Consider the following 20,786-nt stretch of genomic DNA (forward strand, 5'->3'; position numbering starts at 1 on the left):
AGCTTTAACCGTTTTGCTCACAGCACGATTTGTATACAATTATATATAAATTTTTTGTTTGCGCTGTCATATATCCCAATATTTATATATGATAATGATATTTTGCCGGCATACAGGAGACGATTTTTGAAATACCACTTCGGCGTTTAAGGGTTAATAGGGTTTAGTTTTTCCAGACCTCTGAGTCTTAAGTAGACTCTTCTCAGGCTGGTTCTCAGGGATTAATCCTGAGAAAAAAAAAAAAATAAAAAAAACTTTAAGAAACCTGTCTTATTATAAAATGTATGATGATGTTAATTGAAAATCTTTGCTTTCAGCAAGAGCAAGAATCATTTTCATTTCTGAATTCCGTAGATAAATTGATCTTTGTTGGGCCTGGCTATTTTCCTTTTTTCAAGTAAATCTATAAAAGTAAACTTAGTAAACCCAGAATAAATAACAAATATAAGACCCAAGAATTTCAAATGAAAACAGACATACCTTAGTGATGCATAAGTGCCTAAAGATAAAAAGGAGAATTCTGGGTCGTAATACAGATAAACAGAAGATACACAATGGGGTAAAATATCCAGCACTCCCACAGCTATAAGGCGGTCATCCAACCAATACTGGTGATGAAAGGATCCATAGCCACTTGGTGGTCCACACTCTGGATGCCAAGGCTGTGAAGGAAACCGATTAGCAATGGATGTACTATGCACAAATTAAGTATCTATTTCATTATTCTGATTTATTCAATACAAAGAAATTTTCAAATATCATTGAGAAATAACTTATACAGGTGCAAAATACTGAACTATTTAATTTAATAATAATGTATTGAATATTATCATCTGAAAAATGACATGCTTTTTGTCACAATAAAATACCAATTGTCTAATCTACCTTAATTAGAGATAATGGGCAAAGGAAAAAGGAAGATAAAGAACACTTACTTCATTGAATGTGATGGTTTTGCGAGAAAAAATAGTCTATAGGAATATATAGCGGCATGCAAGAGAGGTAGCTTTAGACAGCAATGAAAACACTAACACTTAAGAGACAGGAAGATTAGAATAAAATAAAATAAAACTAAACTGTTTGCAAATCAATCAGCAGAAACACCTTGGAATACAGGAATCAAGTTTCAAAAGGGGGAAACAAATTCAAAACTACATACAAGCACTGCAAAAATCAGGTGAAAAAGCAAATCTACAAATATAGGTATGGGGCTAAAGAAGAGATTAAAAGTACACTTTCATAGTTCATAAATCCTTCCCTCCCAATGCTGACATGCGCAGGAAAAGTAGATACAATAAAAAAAATCCTAAGAATATATTGCCACTATTATTATATAATATTCTTATTCCAAAAATTATCATCCCAATAGTTTTAAGATCTTGCACAAACATCAAACCTGAAATTAATAGGTCTGGGCGAATACTCAGATTCATCATTGGTTTACCTCAAGCTCTCCAAAGCTGATTTCACGTACTACATGGCCAGCACACAAAGGAAACCAAAAAATGAGTGATTTTAAAATCCTACTATATGTCATGTCGTTTTAACTCTTCCATGCCTATGATTGTATATAATGGTCCTACAGCTAATGCTGCAGTTTCATCTCACATTTTTCTTAAAGAAGAATAAATTATTAAAATAGTTTTCTCACTATGTAAGGAAACCTCAATAAAATGCAATTTCAGCCATTGCTAACTGACCTACCAGATTTTCTTTTAAGTTCTTTTTGTGTCAATCCTATGATATGTAATCTGAGCAAACTTTTTCAACATTAACATTCAATAATGTCATCTTTTGTGTGACCTAGTAGAATGCACATAGAAACATACCCAACATACAACTACAGACTGTAAAGATTAAACTCTTATCACTCACACCAATAAAGAAAAAACTGTTTAGGCTAACATAATGAATTTCAGACACACAAGTTGCATGATTAAAAACTCAAATGTTACTTCAACTGGTGTTTTAACATTCATACAGAATGAAAATGCTTAGCCAGGCCAGAAAAGCAGTTAAGAGATAGGTAGTGCATATAAATAGAGGATTACCCTTTAACAACTGAAACTTTTCTCAAAATATAAACCATACCTTACTTAAGTCTATTACTTAGGTACTTTGACATACTGATTAAGAGTTTAAACGAGAATTGACATCTGGTTCTCTGAGATTAACATCATCTCTCCACCCAGTCAGATGGGAAAGAGGAAGTGGTTTGTACTCTACAAAACACTTTTGTTTCATTACAAAATTACAGCCTCTGCCTTCCTTGACATGAATACTCACTTGACAACATAGATATGATTAACTACCTCAAGGACAGCAATAATAAGTAATATCAAGTGATAGCAGTGTGAGTCAAGTGAGTGCTTGTATTAAGTATATCTGACTATCTTCACTACACCTGAATGTAATGAGGTATATACTTCTGACACCCATGAGGAAGGGAGGTGGCAAAATGAACTGGAGCTCAAAACTGAAGCACAGATGACCCCATGAACAACTAAAATCCACAAATACCTAACACCCCGCTAAAAACGCTTATACGGTGCATCCTCAACTAACAGTGGGGGATCCATTCTGGCGCCTCGCTGTAATTTGATTTCTGCCATAAGTTGGTTTTTCACCGTAACGGCTCATTAATAGCACTCACGGTGCTGTAACTTGATGTTGCATCAGGTTACAGTACCATAAGCGCTGTTAACTTGATGCCTATTCTTGCTGTTACCACCGTCACCAGCGCTTATGACACCTTAACTTGATGCAACAAGTTACGGTGCTGCAAAATGTGGTTAACGGTGCTGAAAAGTGCAGTCAGATTGAATTGCTGTAAGTCGAGGACGCACTTTAACTGCCTATTTTGATAGTTCAAACATCAAAAACCACCGCTAAAATTGCTTATACCTACATATTTTTATTTGTTTTACCATGTTACTTTCAGACATGAAAGTAACATGAAAATACAGTAACAAGTGAATATTTATCTATGAAAAATTCTGCAAATAGGTGAATATACATTCCACAGAAAAATCCAAGATCAGGTGAAGCCATGAATCCAGAACTGCGAATAGGTGGGGGTCGACTGTAGTGTTTCCACACCGCTTTAAGGTGGCCTGTACTTAGTAAAGTTCTCCTCCCAGGGAGTAGTGTAATCCCTTGTGATAAGTTACTTTAGCCAAAGGGAAATTATTCATTGAGATTAGTTTTTTTTTTTTTCAGAAATATCCTGCCACCTTAACTGACACAAATATATTCTTTCAAAGTTCCTATAGAAAACAAAAGCAGTTCTTTTCAGTAACCCACAATGAAGTCTGAAAGAGAAGTTGGAACTAACTGCCATAATAAATTTAAGGATCTTATCATATGATATAAAATATACAGTATATACTCGCATATCATGCGACTTTTGAAGCCCTAATTTTGCAGCTGATTTTAAAGGGGTCGCAACTTACGTGAGATACAAAATTTGAGTATGTAATAATCATATATTAGTATTGTATGATAAAATACAAACACAATGGATATGCATCTTTTCCATGGATCTTTTAAAAAGCTATGTTTTACTTCACTCCATCCAATATTATATGTATTTTCATATTACTATTTGTTTGTATTGTAAAATACAAACATCGCATTCATGTTTTGGTTTGAAAACAGCTGAGGGTGATTGCGAGTAAGTTTGTGTTTGCTGTGTTGAACTCAAATCAGAGCGACTTTCTTGCTTCTAGTTAGTGCAAATGAATCTCAAGATACTATATTTATATGAGACAAGGTTATTTTACGTTATACAAAGTGTTTTCAAGTGGAAATATCACTTAAAAACGTATTGTTTGTGAACGTTGTTTGTGAACAAAATTTTGTTATTTTTTCTTTAGTAGATGGCGCTGAGAGCATGTTTAATGCGTAAACAAAAATCAACAGATTCCATTTGATATTTTCACTTTATCTCATCAAAATATTACGAGCTTTACGTATTTATCTTTTATTGGAGTGAAAACAGTAAAATGTGTTCTTTTCATGTCCAATAGTTTTGATTAAAACACAAATTTTCTCTCATTTTGTTTGCGGTCAAGTTTGAAGGTACGTACTATACCAAAGTTTGCGAGTTTCATCCATATAGTACTATTATCGTGCATTGGCAACCAAGATATAATTTGAGTAAACTTACGTCATCAAACACAACAGATAAAATTGAGAGAAAATAATTTTTTTAGTTCACAAGACGTATTTAATTAATATTTAGACTTAAAAATGTGGTAAAATGACAAATTACCTTGTCTTACATAAGTAAAGTATCTAGATATTTTACGCTGACTAGAAGAGAGGCAATTCGCTCCGGATTGAATTAAATACGGAGAAATAAACTCGTATTCACCATCAGTTGATTTCTAATCCAAAACAATGACTACTTTGTTAGTATTTAATGATATAATAATATGAGAATACATAAAATATTATTGGATACTATAATGTATAAGTTTTTAAAAGAATCACAGAAAAGATGCATATTCATTGTTTTTATTTCATAAATATACTAGCCATCAGCAGCCTGACATTGCTCAATTAGGTATGCAGAAGTCGGTCCGAATCTGATTCCCGTTTCGTGTCTATTTTTTCTCTACTGACATGTCATAGTCAAAATGCATTGAACATCCAAAATTGGCTTATATTAACCCTTACATGCCGAAGCGGTATTTTAAAAATCGTCTCCCGTAAGCCAGCAGCGTTTGCGAGTGAGCGCCGAAGCGGAATTTTTTTTTTTCAAAAAATCACAGCACGCTTAGTTTTCAAGATTAAGAGTTCATTTTTGGCTCCTTTTTTGTCATTGCCTGAAATTTAGTATGCAACCATCAGAAATGAAAAAAAATATTATCATATATAAATATTGGGATATATGACAGCGCAAAAAAAATTTCATATATAATTGTATACAAATCGCGCTGTGAACAATATGGTTAAAGCTAATGAGTTAATTTTTTTCTGTTGTATTGTACACTAAATTCCAATCATTTTGGTATATAACTCATTGTAAAATGATCAAGGCAACACAGAGAAAATATGATCACAAAATGATGCATGAATTCGTAATGTGCGGAGGTAAAAAAAAAAAAAAAGCCGTTTTCAAAAATCGAAATATTGTGCTAGAGACTTCCCGTTTGTTGCAAAATGAAGGTAATTGATTGAATATTACTAGACTGTAAGTGATGTAGCTTACAATTGCAGTTTTCGACCATCTCGGTCGAGTTAAAGTTGACCGAAGGACAAATTTTTTTTCTTTATCGTTATTTATATGAAAATATTTCAAAACTGATAAAAGCTACAACCATGGGTTGTTTTTGTTGTATTCTACATGAAATTGCGCACATTTTTATATATAAAACTTTCTGTAACGGCTAATTTAAAATGGTGCAAACATTACGATAATCGGACAAAAAAATGTCTGACTTTTTCGGAAGAGTTACCGCGAGGACATAAGGAAAAAGTTTATTTCATAAATTGAAATATTGTGCTAGAGACTTCCAATTTGTTGCAAAATAAAGGTAAATGATTGAATATTACTAGAATGTAAGAGTTTTAGCTTACAATTGCGTTTTTTTATCATTTCGGTCGAGTCAAAGTTGACAGAAGGTTGATATTTTGGCAATTATCGTTATTTATGTATATGAAAATATTTCAAAACTGATAAAAGCTACAACCATGGTTTGTTTTTAGTTGTATTCTACATGAAATTGCGCACATTTCCACATATAATACTTTATGTAACGGCTAATCTAAAATGGTACAAACATTACGACAATCGGATGAAAAAATTTATGATTTTTTCGGAAGTTACCGCACGGACGTATGGAAAAAGTTTTTTTCAAAAATTCACCATAAATCAAAATATTGTGCTAGAGACTCCCATTTTGTTGCAAAATGAAGGTCAATAATTGAATATTACTAGAATATAAGTTTTAGCTTAGAACTGAGTTTTTCTTCCATTTCAGTAGAGTCAAAGTTGACTGAAGGTTGAAATTTTGGTACTTATCGTTATTTATATGAAAATATTTCAAAACTGATAAAAGCTACAACCATGAGTTGTTTTTAGTTGTATTCTACATGAAATTGCGCACATTTTTATATATAATACTCCAAGTAATGGGCTAATATAAAATGGTGCAAAAATTATTTCAAAGTGACAAAATAATTTCCGAGATGTGTCGCTGATGCTTTTTAGTGCGATAAGAAAGAAATTCGCGCTTGCGCGCCTGGGTAACAATAATAAACAAAACAATGCCTTGATCCGTGAGCTCCCAGCATCCCCAAAGGCGCGTGATTCAAAAGTTTTCGCCTAGTAGGCCTATAATTATTTTTCCGCGAATTTTTAAAACAACTTTTTTTCGTTGACGTACCATACGTCCAATCGGCACCCGACAGACAATTTTCGTCAACATTTAATACGTCCAATCAGCGTTAAAGGGTTAACAAATTATATCGTATATGTAGTACACAGTATACTGAAGGCTAGGCTACTGTATTTGTATATATACGATACATGTACAGACGGCCAACGAAGAATTGGCGTAGTTTCTTAATTCATTGTTCGTAATGGAAATATTGCCATATGCAGGTGCCTGATTATTTACTTAACAATAAACAACATTCATTTCAAAGGTGCTGTACTTGAAATAAATTACATTAGAATAGAGTAGACTTATTCAACGTATTAAAGATAATTATTTTGCAAAGTAAGGAAAATATATACCGATGGGTCCACGATTTCTAATTTTATTCTCAACTCTAGCTTCGTAACAGCATACCGAAGCATTTTGAAGTTGACGTTTGCTGCCGCTCGAGTCTTAACTCAACGTATCGTACTGCACTGGGGTCTTGTCATTTAGTCTCCTACAGCCGATAAACAATACATCAAGGCGTTAACATTCTTTGAAAACGATGTTTAATTAAACTAGTTTTGTCCTTTGATCAATGAAATAATTTGCATGACATAATATTTAGTGGGCCTAAATTGGACTTCTGATTTTCACACATGATTATCTTAGGTCTATTTTGAGCAGTATACTCTCTTGGATCGTAATATAAATGAATATTTAATCGACAATATATATATATATATATATATATATATATATATATATATATTATATATATATATATATATATACACACACACACACACACGCACACACACACACACACACACACATATATAATATATATATATATTAATAGATATATTATATATATATATATATATATACTATATCTATATATATTTCTTAATGCTTTAATTGACTATTCCCGTTATTCTTGTTTTCATTAGCCATGTTCGCCTTTCTTCTTATCCTTTTCATAATTGCTTAACATAATTAACTCAGACCTAGCTATTAAAAAAAAAAATAAAAAAAAAACAAACGATATAATTCAGTCTTATTTCTTATCGAATTCCTTGCATATCACCCTGTTTCATTTGGACAAGTTGGAAAGCTGTGGGAGTCAAAACTAACGAATACATTAAGAAAGGATTACTTTCATTAAAGCTTTCTTAGGTTGATCTTTCTGTAGCTATTCATTTCTTTAACTAGAAATTAATTAAAATTAGTTTCACATGTATACCTCGACCTACTACCATAAGCATATTTATAAGTAGCTGAAAAGGATAAGAAAAATATGAAAGGTGACGTTATCGTTTAAGTCTATTTCATGTTTTATTTTTTATTTTTTTTCAAGACTGCTTTAATCAAGGGTTGCTCTTTGACGGCTACAGGGTGTAACACGAGGTGTAATGAACATATTTTGGGGAATGAAAGATAAAGTTTCTTTGAACAGAAAATATTTTATAAACGCATTTTAAGGCGCCCGTTGTCGGTGCGGGGAATTTTAAAATAACCGTTATCATTACTGATGCTTTCAAGCGATGGAGTTCGTAGTGAGAAGTCGGCTCGAGTCGCCTGAGATGTATGAAGAGAGCGGAGGTGGCGTTATAGGAGTGATGGAGGGATTAGGCCGATGTTAATAAAGTATCTCCCAATAAAATGTATTCTTTAGGTTTTGAAGAAAAAAAAAAATGCATGCATCATTGAAACTGTTTCCTTCCCTATCCGTGGTATTCACTGGCCACCGATAAAAAACAAAACAAAAAGAGTAAGCCTATCTGAATCTCTCATCCATCAAAGATACGTTTGCTTATTCATTAGATTTATTCATTAGACACCTATCAAAGATTTCAAGTGGAGATTTAAAAATCTCTTCCTCTCCATCTAAAGTATTCATCAGACACCAGTCATAAGCGTAGAGCTAGTCATGATTCCTGGTTCAGCAATGTCGTGACGATGCACTAGAATTCAAAATTCACAAATGAATGTTGCTCAGCAACGTTTACACTACTGTATTGACTTGCTCTCTTGTGGTGCTTTGAGGTGTTCCACCTCTAGGCCCATGTTCTAAATTTGCCGTTCTTTAAACAATTTGATTCATCTGTGTATGATTCTCTCCGGTTTATTAAGCTTTCTTGATATCTCTCCAACAGGAACTTGCACCGAATGCAGAGCAATAATTGTCTCTCGCTCATCGAGGGATGTTTCTTAGACCGATAAATGACACATTGACATTAGATTCCCGTGCACATAACATCAAAAGCAATAGAGTGAGGTCGCCTGGTTCACACTGTTAGGATATCGTTATTTTTTCTTTTTGTTTTTAAATTTGATAGCATTTTGTGAGATTCCAATGTTTTCTGTAAAATTTAACAAATGGAATAGTTCAACTACCTTCAACTTAATATTGAAATGATAATTTAAGGACTATGTTTATGCGATACTGCTAGTGATAGGTGTCTCCTATCTATTTGGTAATGTATATCTATGGTTCTGATATGACGTTTTTTATCACTTCGTTTCGTTCACGTCAATTTTGCTATATGGAAAATAGTTTTGCACAATAACATAACATAATGTTTCTAAAGATATCAGTGACTGTTTTTAACGTCATTACGTACGATTTCGTCCATCTTTGAAAAGAAAAATCGATAAATAAGGCATGAATCGTGCGTCAGGCAAGTGAACGAAAAATTATGAAACTCTGCCACGAGTTTTTTGGCCGACAGTACCATGATATCATCATCATCATATTCATGAGGCTAACTTGTCAAATGTTATTCAATTTCTCTTTGTACTGAATTACCATAAGCCAATGTGCATTGAACCTAGAGAATTAACTGTAATTAATAATTAAAATGTCATATATTTATAAAGTATGCTGTGTAGTGTAGGCTAGGCTACCCTATATATAAAGATGGTACTGATTACCGTAGTGTAGGCTAGGCTAGTATAATGTTCTTAAGAAAAATTAACACGGGCCGACTTACGTCCTAATCGATTTGTGAATGGTTGGTCAAAACCAATTGCGGTAGTAAGTCAACTACTACCTGTAAAGTAAAAATATATCTGTCCTATTCTCCTTAACATCATTTGTAACATAACTATGGTAATTGCTCATACACGAACAAACCCTCAGTCTTAACAACAGGATAATTTCTAGTGCCTAGCTGGATCCGGTAAAAAAGTATATGAAAGCAAGGAATCTTGTGGTATCTGGCAACGCATGCGTAGATCGGGTGAAGAGTGGGCAAACGCCGAACATCTATGCCAGTCTTTTTCTTTACCGCCTTGGGACGAGAGTTGGGTTTTTCCTCTCTTGGCCTTTTCCCAGGTTTTTGCCCGTTTTTGTTCACTTTTAGTGTGTTTGTGTGTGTTTTTACCTAATATTATGGGGGGGGGGGACTGCTTCTGCTCCTTCTCGACGTCAGCGTTGGTGACCCGGAATTCCTGGATTCCCGTGTTCTCGTTTCTTGGCTTCGTCAGCGACGGACCCTCACATCACTTGCAGTGGGTGTCGTTCCAATTATTGTATGATTACGAATCCTTGTACAGAATGCCGGCCATGGCCTTTGGAGCAGCGGAGGAAGTTTTATGGTAAGAGGGAGCATCGGAGAGTCTCCACTCTTCCTTCTTGGGAGGGTTTTACTCCTATTCCCTATGCTTCATCTTCCGCAGTGGTCAACCCCCATAGTAGCGTTGCCCCTGCTTCTTCCTTTTCTTCCATTGATTCGTCGATGGAAGTATCGGGAGGTTGCCAGGGGTATTATTTGTAATGTAAGCCCCCTCTTTTCTCGGGAGTTTTTTCGGTTCCCGAGAAGGGTGAGGTTTTTTCATCATTCTCTTCTCTTCCAAAGTCGGAGGCGTCCAAATGGCGGCGATTTGGAAGATGCTTGGGCTAGGGGGTACCCTGTCCTGGGGGGGGGGGGGGTTGCTAGCACATTTTGAGGAGGCTCGCATCCCCCCCCCCCCCCCAAGTCCAGCCAGGCCCCCCCCCCACCCAAGTCCAGCCAGGCCAACCCCCCCCCCCCCCCCCCACCCCACCGGCCTAGTCTCCACAGGTGGGAACAGTTGGCCATCTTGTATTGCTCTGCCAGTGTCTGCCACCGCCCTGTTCTCGAGTGATGCTGCGGCGTCAGCCCCGTTGTTGTCGTCACGGGGCCCATTTTTGTGTATTCCTCCGCCAGTGGCATCTCTTTCCCCCTCGCTCAGACGGGAGGTCGTGACGTCACTCTCATTGATGATGTATCTTCCAGTCCCCTCCTCCGAGCCGCCTCTCTTAGCCGTGCCGTCATCTCTGCCGACCAGTTCGAAATGACAATTTGTCGAAAATTGCATTTTTCCTAACTATACAAACCTGAGGTCCTTTAACAATAGGAAGTAGCTAGCGGCAGCTGGAACGGTCGTAAGCTTCGAACAAGGGTAGAACGGTAGTTAACTGCTTGTCCGACAGTCGCGCGCCGCGCGACTGGGAGGTAAACAAATCACTTTTGCTTTTGGCCCATGCAAAATACGCAGAGTGAGGGGTGGCATGAGGAGGGAACTATATGTAAAGGACCTCAGGTTTGTATAGTTAGGAAAAATGCAATTTTCGACAAATTGTCATTTGTTCCGATACGTAATACAAACCATTGGTCCTTTAACAATAGGAAGACTCATTCTTGGTGGGAGGAATCTGAGTCTTTTGATGAACAGACTGGTGTTCGTCCATCCCTGGAATGCCTCCCTGGTCGTAAGAGCGAGGGAGGGATCCAAGCCTCTGTCCGATTGATCGGGGTGTGCACCGCAGGATCAATGGTCAGACCTCTGGCCGAGTACTAAGAGAGAGGCAAGCGTATCTCTTCGTACCAGCAAGCAAGAACTTGTTCCTGTTTGCAAGAGGCAACATAAAGTATGGGTGTCTCAAGCTGGCATCCACTTCCTCCCCCTTGTTGGAGGAAGTGGTGGATATACGCTCCTATCCCTAGTGAAAGGGATAGGATGGGGCTCTGTTGAGTAGCTCACCTGCATTCTTGTCCTTATCCAGCAGGGCGACGACCGTTGTCCCTCTAACCACAGGTAGAGGGGAAGAAAAAGATGGGAAGAGGAGCCAGTCACACTCTCATTCACTCATCCATTCTTACGGTCACACCAGGACTCGATGCTGTTCAGCCTGCGAGGGTCTGGGTTCGCTACACAACGTGTTGAGCAGCCACCACGGGTCCCAAGGAAAAAGATCCAAGGACCTGTGGGCAATATCCCGAAGGTAGAAGGAAGGGCATGTGGTCTGTTGGACCAGACCCCTGCCTTCAGTACCTGCACCAGGAGAAGTTCTTGCGGACAAGGCAGCATCTCCTTCGCATCGAAGGCGGTGAAGTCCATTAGGGAGGGGATTGTGAACGACTCGAACCAATCGTCAGGGACCGAAGGGTTCTGAGTCTTCGCTACGAAGTTCGGTACGAAATCGAGCGTCACGGATCCCCATCCCCTGGATGCTTGACTTCGCAGGAGAAGTCATGTTCCTCAGAGGAAAAGAAGGAAATAGTCGCATGACCTATCCCTCTTCGCTACTTCGAGGTGATGTCCAGTACCCATACTGGTCTGTCCGTTAGCAACGAAGTCTCTCGCATCCTCCTATCCCCATGCAGCGAAGTTCTCGGTAGTGGATAGGACACCGACACTCCATGGTGGGTGTCAATGGTATGGGTACTGTGACAAGCTATTAAAACAAAGTAATGGTTGCTTTGTAACAACCGAACTAAGTCAACAGCGTAGTTCGTAACTGACTCGGCCGCTCTGACAGCTGCCGACTGACTGCGTTCGGTAGGAGGCAAGTTGTCAAAGCATCCGAGTAAGTCACGTGACCTTCGCCTTTAAAGGGTTATGCCGAGAGACCAAACAAATAATGTATTTGTTTGTCACCAATGCCGGACAGCGAGGTGATGATTCTCTTAAGGCATGTGCCCAACAGGCGAAAGTCAATTGCCTTCTAGAGGACCGAGGTCCTGAAGGTAAAACATCTCATGGTTGTTGAATCTCAGCTAAGGAGAAACAACACTATGTATCGTTGAAGACGAAGGTAGATATTGAATGCAACCTACGTCTTCACAGATGAATCGAGAGAAGGATCTCAAGATTCATAACCTGTGCTTACAAATGACTGAAAACGCTAACCGCTATTTCATTGCTGTCCGGTGAAAAGTCGTAGTTGCAATGAAAGCGGGGCGTTCTTCAGTAATGAAAACACAGGGGAAAGCCGCCTGAAGAACTGCTTCTCATGGGCTGAACATTTGGAAGTAGAGCTGTCAGGTCGGAGAGTAGGCGATGTCTTCTGACACATCTTGTAATTCGGGTTGAACAATGAACAATTGTACACCTACGAATACGAGATATTTTGAAGACAAACTCAGATGTCTGCAAAATCATTCGCATTATCGCAGTGCGATGCAGCGGGAGACTTGTACAGACTTCTGTTACCGTGCGGTAAACAGAAAGATGAAAGAGTCCAAGAGATATCTCTGTTGAAAAATTCTGTGTCGAAGGCGATGGAATCTAGCGTCACAGCAGTAGATGGTCCTTCATTATTGCGAGAATCCCCGTTAATCAGAGACCTAAGTCCATGATTGTTGGGCAGAGATACGGTTCGGTAGTCAATCAAAGCAGGGGAGAGAGAGACGAGGGGGATACATGACGTGAATCTCGGAGGCCCAGCTGATACTGAGCTGCTATCAGGCAGTTCAATACGCAGTAGTTGAGCCTGAGCTCTCGCTGACTCGTCATCCTGAGTTGCCAGGTAATCCATTATTCCACGAAGGAATGCGTCGGGCTAGAAAACTACCGAGCATAAAAGATATGCTCGGGCAATTATATTAGGCGAAACGAATTTCGGTAAATATAAAAGTTGAAATGGTGTTGTCGTGACAAAACCATAAGTATATAAAATTGAACTGAAAACTCCTGGGAGGTTGCAGGCAACCCCGAGTTGCAGTTCAATTAGAATACTTCTCTTATAAGTCGCAATCCGTAGATTAACTAGGATATGCGCCTACCCTCGGACAATTCACTGCTTAGTAGAATCATGTCGCGAGGTTAATATACGTAGTATATTTGTAGGATTCTGAACAACGATCTCCATCCTAAATTCTTTCCTTCAAGAAAACAAAATAAGGATTGGAGATCGACCACCTTCGTTCTCTATCAAAGAGAGTGAAGGAGAAGTCTTCCTCGAAGGAAAGCTTCAATGGTGAACAGAATACTAAGACGATAGTTCAAGCCAAACTGGATATTCCCGTCCGATCTCCTCTATTCCAGGTTGGTCGCCTACTGTGAGATAGTTTCTTTCAGCAGCAGTTCTTCTTCCCAATGCTAGAAATTCCAGGAATTCGAGCATAGGCGAGGTTCCCGATTATCGTGTCACATATCGGGGATTCTCGTCTCGCTCACTTTGGACCGTGGTCTCGCGTAAGTGTTTGAAGATCGTAAAAAACTCGAACACTCTGAATGCGCTAGAAATTCCGTAGAATTCTAAGCAGTCTGCGAAACCCCCACCGAATTCGTCAAACGATATCGGCTGGTGGTCCTCTCGATTCCCGTAGAAATCGAGAATGGGGCAGGATTCCTCCTCAACGACCGGGTAGCGCAGTCCCGAACGTGGGATCCTACAAAGAAATCTCTGTAGGATCCCTCCCCTTTCCCTCGTAGCCGTAAGGAGAGAGGGAATGGGGAGGAATTGGATACTCGCTCGCCTTCCCAGTGGAACTAGCAGTTGGAGAAGAGTAGGAGCAGCCGGCCTCTCAGAGTCTGGGAAAACGTATCGTCAGGAGAAAACGTTTTCCCGCGGAGGGTTACGAACTCTCACTGTAGGTAAGGGTCTGCCGCCACTGTGAACGTCATCTGGGTGGGGCTGATCGACACCTGACAGGAGAGAGCCGATACCGTCCTCCGACTCATTCCAGTCCTCGTCGAGGTCGAAACCTCTCAGGAGGACCGAAGGAGTATTTAAATACGGTGTCCGAAGACATGTAGAAACGCCGCTGTCGCAGTAGAGGAGGTGGAAGTAGCTTGATCGACCGGCCAGAACTGAGAGAGCCTTCTTGTCCGGAGACGAGAGACTCTGGTTCGAGACAGAATCGGCAAGCTCCGATCGCGGCAGACCCACCGTCGGTTTGGGTTCCCTCTCGGGCCCCAAAACGACTCGAGCAGAGACGTGGGCTCTGCTGGTGGGAGCGGCAATCCTTCCGCAGGGTCATTATGCTGACGAATCAGCTTAATGACTTCTGCAAATTCCTCTGTATTTCGGGAGTAACCGCGTCTTGCGGAGTAGGACCGTCCAGTCCCTCCAACAAGAACAGATCCCAAGATACTCCTCCTTCAGGAGGAGGAACAGCGGCAGACCCCTGACGGTCGCCTCCAGCTACTTGCGCGTATGTCCTGGTCGGTCCTAGAACCGTGCCTGGTCCATACGGCGTCATAGCGGGATCGCGAGCGGCGCACCTCTCGCGATCACTGATAGGTACCTCGCTCCTCCCGGTGTAGCCCGAGCGAGCTCGGGTGTCAAGACTTTGGCTGGAGACCGTCCACTCGGTACTTCTCGCTAACGAGAAGCCGAGGCGGATCCTGGTTTAGCGGCAGAACCACTAGAACCAGACGAGGATGTGCCAGCCGAAGCTGGTACTCCTCTGGTCCCGTCTTCTTCTCCTTGGTAGAAGAAAAGAACGGGCCCTGTTCCCAGAGGGAGCAGGAGGACCAGCAGAAGAGCTCCCCGAATCGCCGGAGCGAGACGGGCCCTTAGAAGGTCCCGAAGGAGCCTTCTTAGGGGGGAAAACCCGGGTTACCAGCTGGTCGCTGCAAGAGCGGCCGCTGGCCTGGCAAGAGTCCCTGACCTGACGTCTCTACTCTCACCAGCCTTCTGCTCCGTGCCGCGTCTTGGCGCCGAGCGAACTCTGGCGCCGAAACTTGGCTGCACGGTCTCCCGAGGGAGAACCATACACTCGGGATCTATCGCGAACGAGAGACCGAGTCCGGAAAACCTGGCGTAGCGGCATCGCCGCTAGCACCAGGCGAGGAAGTACCAGAGCTAACCGATACTCCTCTGGTCCCCGTCTATCTCTTCCTTACGGAAGGGGAGACGGGCCCCCGCTCCCGAAGGAGCAGGAGGACCAGCAGAAGGACCCCCCGTCCCACCGGGGTGGGACGGGCCCTTAGAAGTTCCCGAAGGAGACTTCTTCTTCTTCGGCTTATGGGCCTTAGAAGTCGAAGGGGAAGAGGCAGCAGCAGACGATGAAGACGAAGATGACAGCTTCCTCTTCTCCTCTTCCTCGTCAGCTCACGCAGGACAGTCGTCAGGTCCTCCATCCAGGCCGGAGCCGGGGCTATTGCCGAAGCAACACGGCCCGACTGCACCTGTCCGGAAGGACCTGGGACTGGGGAAGACACACCGTGGGCAGGACCACATGGACAGGCTCAGGAACCAGGAGCGACAGGAACAGCAACCAGCTCAGGAGCGGCAGGAACAGCAGCAGCGGTAGACCCAGAAGGGACAGCCAAGCCAACAGCGGGAATCACATCAGCGGCAGGTACGGCAGGCCCAGCGATCGCCTCGTAGAATCATCGGCAGCCAGCGGGAACCTGGGTACTGGCGGCCGGTCCAGGGGCGAGCTGCTGGAACAGCGGAAGTCTGGGGCAGGCAACACGAAGAAAACAGGCGGCGGGGGCAACACCCCCTCGGTACGGCGGCGGCCCTAGTAGCGGCAGACGGCGTCACCGACACAGCATGGGGAGTGTAGACCAGGAGGGGGTGGGGGGAGCCAGCATAAGCGGCCGTGGTAGTAGTGGAGACCGCCCCAGACCTCGCTAGACGCTGCAGCAGCTCCCGTGGATGCTAGGCACGCCCTCCGCCGCGCGGGTCCATACCTGTCCAAGGTCGTCTTCCACGGATGTAGCACCTGCGGTAACATAGATAGATTAGTAAGAGGGGTTCCCTCACGCACGGGGGGAAGGCATGCCCCCCCCCCCCCCCCCGAACGCAAGGAAAAACCCCAAATACAAAATACAACGAAGAAGCTGAGCGGGGGGGAGGAAGGAAGAAGAAGAATGTGATACCTAGGGAGTCGCGGGAGAGCTTTCCGACGACTTCCTGGCAGACCTTCGCTTCCCCTACCCCCCGCACAGCAGTGAAAAGTAATATGAAAATGAAACAGAATACTGCCCTTGCGATTCACTTCATAGAACTTAAAGGGGAAAAGATCAATTCCCGGGTAAGAACGGAAAACTTGATCAAATAATATGATGCTTCATCAAAAAAAATAAAAAAAATTATAATGAAAATTGAAACAGAATACTGCACTTGCGATTTCCACTTTCACATAAAATAATCGTAAGGATCAATTCCCGGGTAAGAACGAAAATTGATCCAAAATAAATTTCATGCAAATAATAAATGAAAATGAAAAGAATATTGCAATTGCGAATCCACTTTCATTGCAATATATATACAAAATAAAAGGCGTCGGTCGAGCGCAATCACACTCTCGGTAACGAACGCACAGGGCAAAAATATAATGAAAAGAGTACTTACATTTTCAATTACACACTTTCGCCCAAAATACATGACTCGGCGCGAGCGCGCCCGCCCTCGGCACCGAGACATAATTCAAGGGTTCAATTCATGAAAAGAGAGGAAATCGCCGCATCTACGGCGATAGCTCTATGTTGGTTCATAATTAAGTAATGAAAATGAAAACAGTGTACTTACAGTTCATTTTCAAGTCAAACAAACCATTAGTAGAAAACACAATATAAACAAAGCATACGACGATGAAGCGGGCAGAGAGCGATGACGAACACGTCCTTCACACCCGCGGCCGAAAGCAAAAGTGGTTTGTTTACCTCCCAGTCGCGCGGCGCGCGACTGTCGGACAAGCAGTTAACTACCGTTCTCCCCTTGTTCGAAGCTTACGACCGTTCCAGCTGCCGCTAGCTACTTCCTATTGTTAAAGGACCGATGGTTTGTATTACGTATCGGAACAAACATCTCCCTTCCTGTCTTCGGAGCCTTCTCTGGCGCATCAGTCCGAGCTCATATGCCAGGCGGTGCTTCAGAGGCTGAACTCTGTTTTAGATGTGAAGTTGGCTGCCTTATCGGTTGGGAGGACTGGTAGGAAACGCGTTGCTTCGTCCCCGCCTTCCGAGAAGAGTGCGCATAAGAAGCTAGTGCTGTCTCCCTCTCCCTCTTCCCCCTCTACGCCTCGTGGGCGTATTAGGCATTGAAAGGCTAAGGACCTTGCCCTTCCTTCACCGCTGAGGGAAGAACAGCACGGACGTGTTCCCGAGAATGCTGTGGTTTCGGGCAGTGTTAGTGATGTGTGTTCTGCAGGGGTTGCTTCACCGACGAATCTTGTACGTGCAATCACCCCATCCTTGCACATTGCGAGCATGTTGCAACCTCCCCCGTCCGTGCACGTGATGTTAGTGCTCCTTCTCCCAGGCCTATTCATCGCCGTAAAGATCTGAAGGCGCCTGTCAAGAGGTTGAAGGTAGTGAGCACGGAGGTGCTGCAGCCGGAGTGTTTGCTCGCTTCCAAGTCTTCCACTATAAGGTATTCTCCGTCAATCTCGAGTGCTCGAGTTTCCCCCCCCTCACCTCACGTACGTACGGCCACCACGCCCGTGTCTGTTCATGGTCGTCTGGAGTCACCTGTTGATTTAAGTGATGTGCCTAATGTTACAGTGGGTCTGTCTCGGAGGCTGACGCTTGGACCCAGCCCAGATAGGCTAGTAGGGGTTTCAGACTGTTTGCCTACTAACTCTTCTGTGAATTTTGGTGAAGAAAACGCATTAGAGGAGCCTACACATCCTTCTCGTCGTTGGTCGCCGGTGCCAGAGCAGGAAGAAGGGGACACGCAGGAGTTTCTGTCTTCCTTTTCAGAGGTTCAACAATTTGGAAAGTAGAACTCAGGGTCAGTCGTCTTACACTCCTTCTTGCTTGGAAGCCTTGGTGGGAGCTGCTCAGGACCCCAAATCATCTCTCCAGCTGCTGTTGTCAGGGCACGTTCAGTCGGTCTTGCAGAAGGTTAACGCCTCTGTTTCTGACTGGGAACGTTCACTTCGCTCTAGAGGCTCTACCAAACTCCTAACCCAACCTCTCACAAGACATAGGAAGTACTATGCTACGAGCTCTGCATTTTTGTTGTCATGCCACCTTAACCCAGACGTCATTCGCCTGAAGCCGGGTTTGACTTTGGAACAGGTGAGGTCAGTGACTCCGTCCTTATCTCTGCAAGACGCCTTAACTTTGGAATCTACGGCGGCCTCCATGTTGCAGACGGTTTCTTGGCTGGACCTCTGGTCTGTGGTGATTGCCAAGATAGCTTCTGACAGATCCCCTGATGGGTTGGTGAGTGCCGCCTTGCTTGCCAGTCTTTTGCAATCCAGGGGCAAGGCATTTTCTTATTTGGCTCACCTCGGTGCCAATTTGTGGGCTAATCTTCTGGTTAGGAGGGACGCGGCTTTGTCTAGGTTGGAGAGGTCGCTCGACACCGAGTCTTTGCTAGCCTTGAGGAACGGTGACCTGTTAGAATCGCAATTTTTGTTTCCACGGACCGAACTCGACAATGCGATAGACCGACATCGGGCTGACACCAAGGAACAACTGGTGCACCAAGCCGTGTCTAAATCAGAGCCCCCCCCTCCTCCCCCGGTCCAGCAGCAATCGAGGAGATCGTCCCCTGGAAGGCCATCGAGGACCTCGAATTTGGCAGGGCCTTCCCGTTCGTCACAGACCAAGTCTCAGGATCAACACCCCTTTCACTCTTATTCCTTTAAACCAAGAAGAGGCCCTAGGGGCAGAGGTCAAGGGTAGGTTGGGCGCCTCTCCCTCTCCTGCGCCACGGGTGGGGGGGTGCCTGGCTGGCCATTGGGCCAAGTGGCAGTGTTACGGGGCGGAGAAGTGGGTGGTAGATGTCCTTCGGGTGGGATACCTGTTGCCATTCGACTTCTCTCCTCCTCTGTCAGACAAGCCGCAGCTCAGGAAGACATATCCCCCAGATTCTCTGAAGTTCTTGGCTCTTCAGGAGGAAGTGCAGAAAATGCTGGACAAGGATGCGATAGCGGAAGTAGTGCGTCCGTCCCCGGGGTTTTACAGTCACATCTTCTTGGTGCCCACGGCATTGGGAGGATGGAGGCCTGTGATCGACTTATTCAACTTGAATCGCTTCATCAGGAAGAGACGGTACAAGATGGAGACCCCACGCTCGGTGTTGGCAGCTGTGAGGGAAGGCGACTTCATGCTGTCGATAGACTTGAAGGACGCATACTTCCAAATCCCTGTTCATCCCACGTCCAGGAAGTTCCTTCGCTTCTCTCTGGCAGACAAGATCTTCAGATCTTCAAGTTCAAAGTCTTGTGCTTCGGGTTGACCACAGCCCCTCAAATGTTCACAAGGGTTTTCTCTCTCGTGTCAAGTTGGGCCCATGCTCAGGGGATCCGTTTGCTGAGGTACCTCGATGATTGGTTGGTCTTGGCAGTTTCCAGGGAAAAGCTGCTGCAAGACAGGGATCATCTTCTTCAGTTCTGTCTGGACCTGGGCATATTAGTCAACCAGGAAAAGTCGAACCTAGTACCCACTCAAAGGATTCTCTACCTGGGCATGGTCATCGATACAACAGTGGCGAGAGTTTTCCCGTCGGATCAGAGATTGGAAAAGTTGCAGGCTGTGGTGCGCAACTTCCTCTCAAAGTCGGATCAGTCAGCTCATCAGTTGCAGCTTCTTCTGAGAGAGCTATCTTCCCTGGAGAAGCTGGTCCATCATGGGCGTCTTCATGTTCGGTCTCTGCAATGGAGACTGGGGGAATTCTGGTCTCCGGCGGGGAACTCTCCCCTGTTTATGGTCCCACTGTCTTTGAAAGTGAGAGAAGACCTTCGTTGGTGGCTGGACGACCAGAATCTATTGAAGGGAGTCCCTCTGCGTTCTCTCCCTCCGGACTTCCTTCTGTTCTCGGACGCCTCCCTTGCAGGTTGGGGCGCGCACTTAGGTGGTCTCATCGCTTAAGGCGTTTGGGGTTTAGAGGACAAGCAGCAGCATATCAACGTCTTGGAGTTGAAGGTGGCTTTCCTGGGTCTGAAGGAGTTTCGGGGGATGGTAGAGGGTCACTCTGTCGTTCTCATGTCGGACAACACCACGGTGGTAGCCTATGTGAACAAACAGGGAGGCCTAGTTTCTCAGCAGCTTCATGCCTTGACCAATGGGCAATCAGCAATTTGGTAGAGCTTTCAGCCAGGTATATCCCAGGGAAATGGAACGTGATCGCAGACAAACTCAGTCGCCGGGATCAGATCTTAGGCACAGTGGTCCCTTCATCAAGTGGTGGCGGACAGGCTTTTCCAGATTTGGGGGAGACCCATACTGGACCTTTTCGCAACACGTTACAACAGGAAA

At 43.4% G+C, this 20,786-nt stretch overlaps 1 protein-coding gene across 1 annotated transcript in view; it reads right to left on the reverse strand.

The window, feature by feature from the left end:
* Positions 1-332: 332 nt before the first annotated feature.
* LOC135225693 (arginyl-tRNA--protein transferase 1-like) overlaps positions 333-20,786 on the reverse strand; it is a 128,623-nt gene continuing 108,169 nt past the window's right edge. Inside the window, exon 8 of the mRNA XM_064265045.1 lies at positions 333-662. Within this exon, the coding sequence (XP_064121115.1) occupies positions 336-662 (327 nt within the window). The 3' untranslated portion in view covers positions 333-335. The remainder of the gene's footprint in view (positions 663-20,786) is intronic.

The sequence above is a fragment of the Macrobrachium nipponense genome, chromosome 13 (genome assembly GCF_015104395.2).
Source record: "Macrobrachium nipponense isolate FS-2020 chromosome 13, ASM1510439v2, whole genome shotgun sequence".
In the NCBI taxonomy this organism is placed as follows: Eukaryota; Metazoa; Arthropoda; class Malacostraca; order Decapoda; family Palaemonidae; genus Macrobrachium; species Macrobrachium nipponense.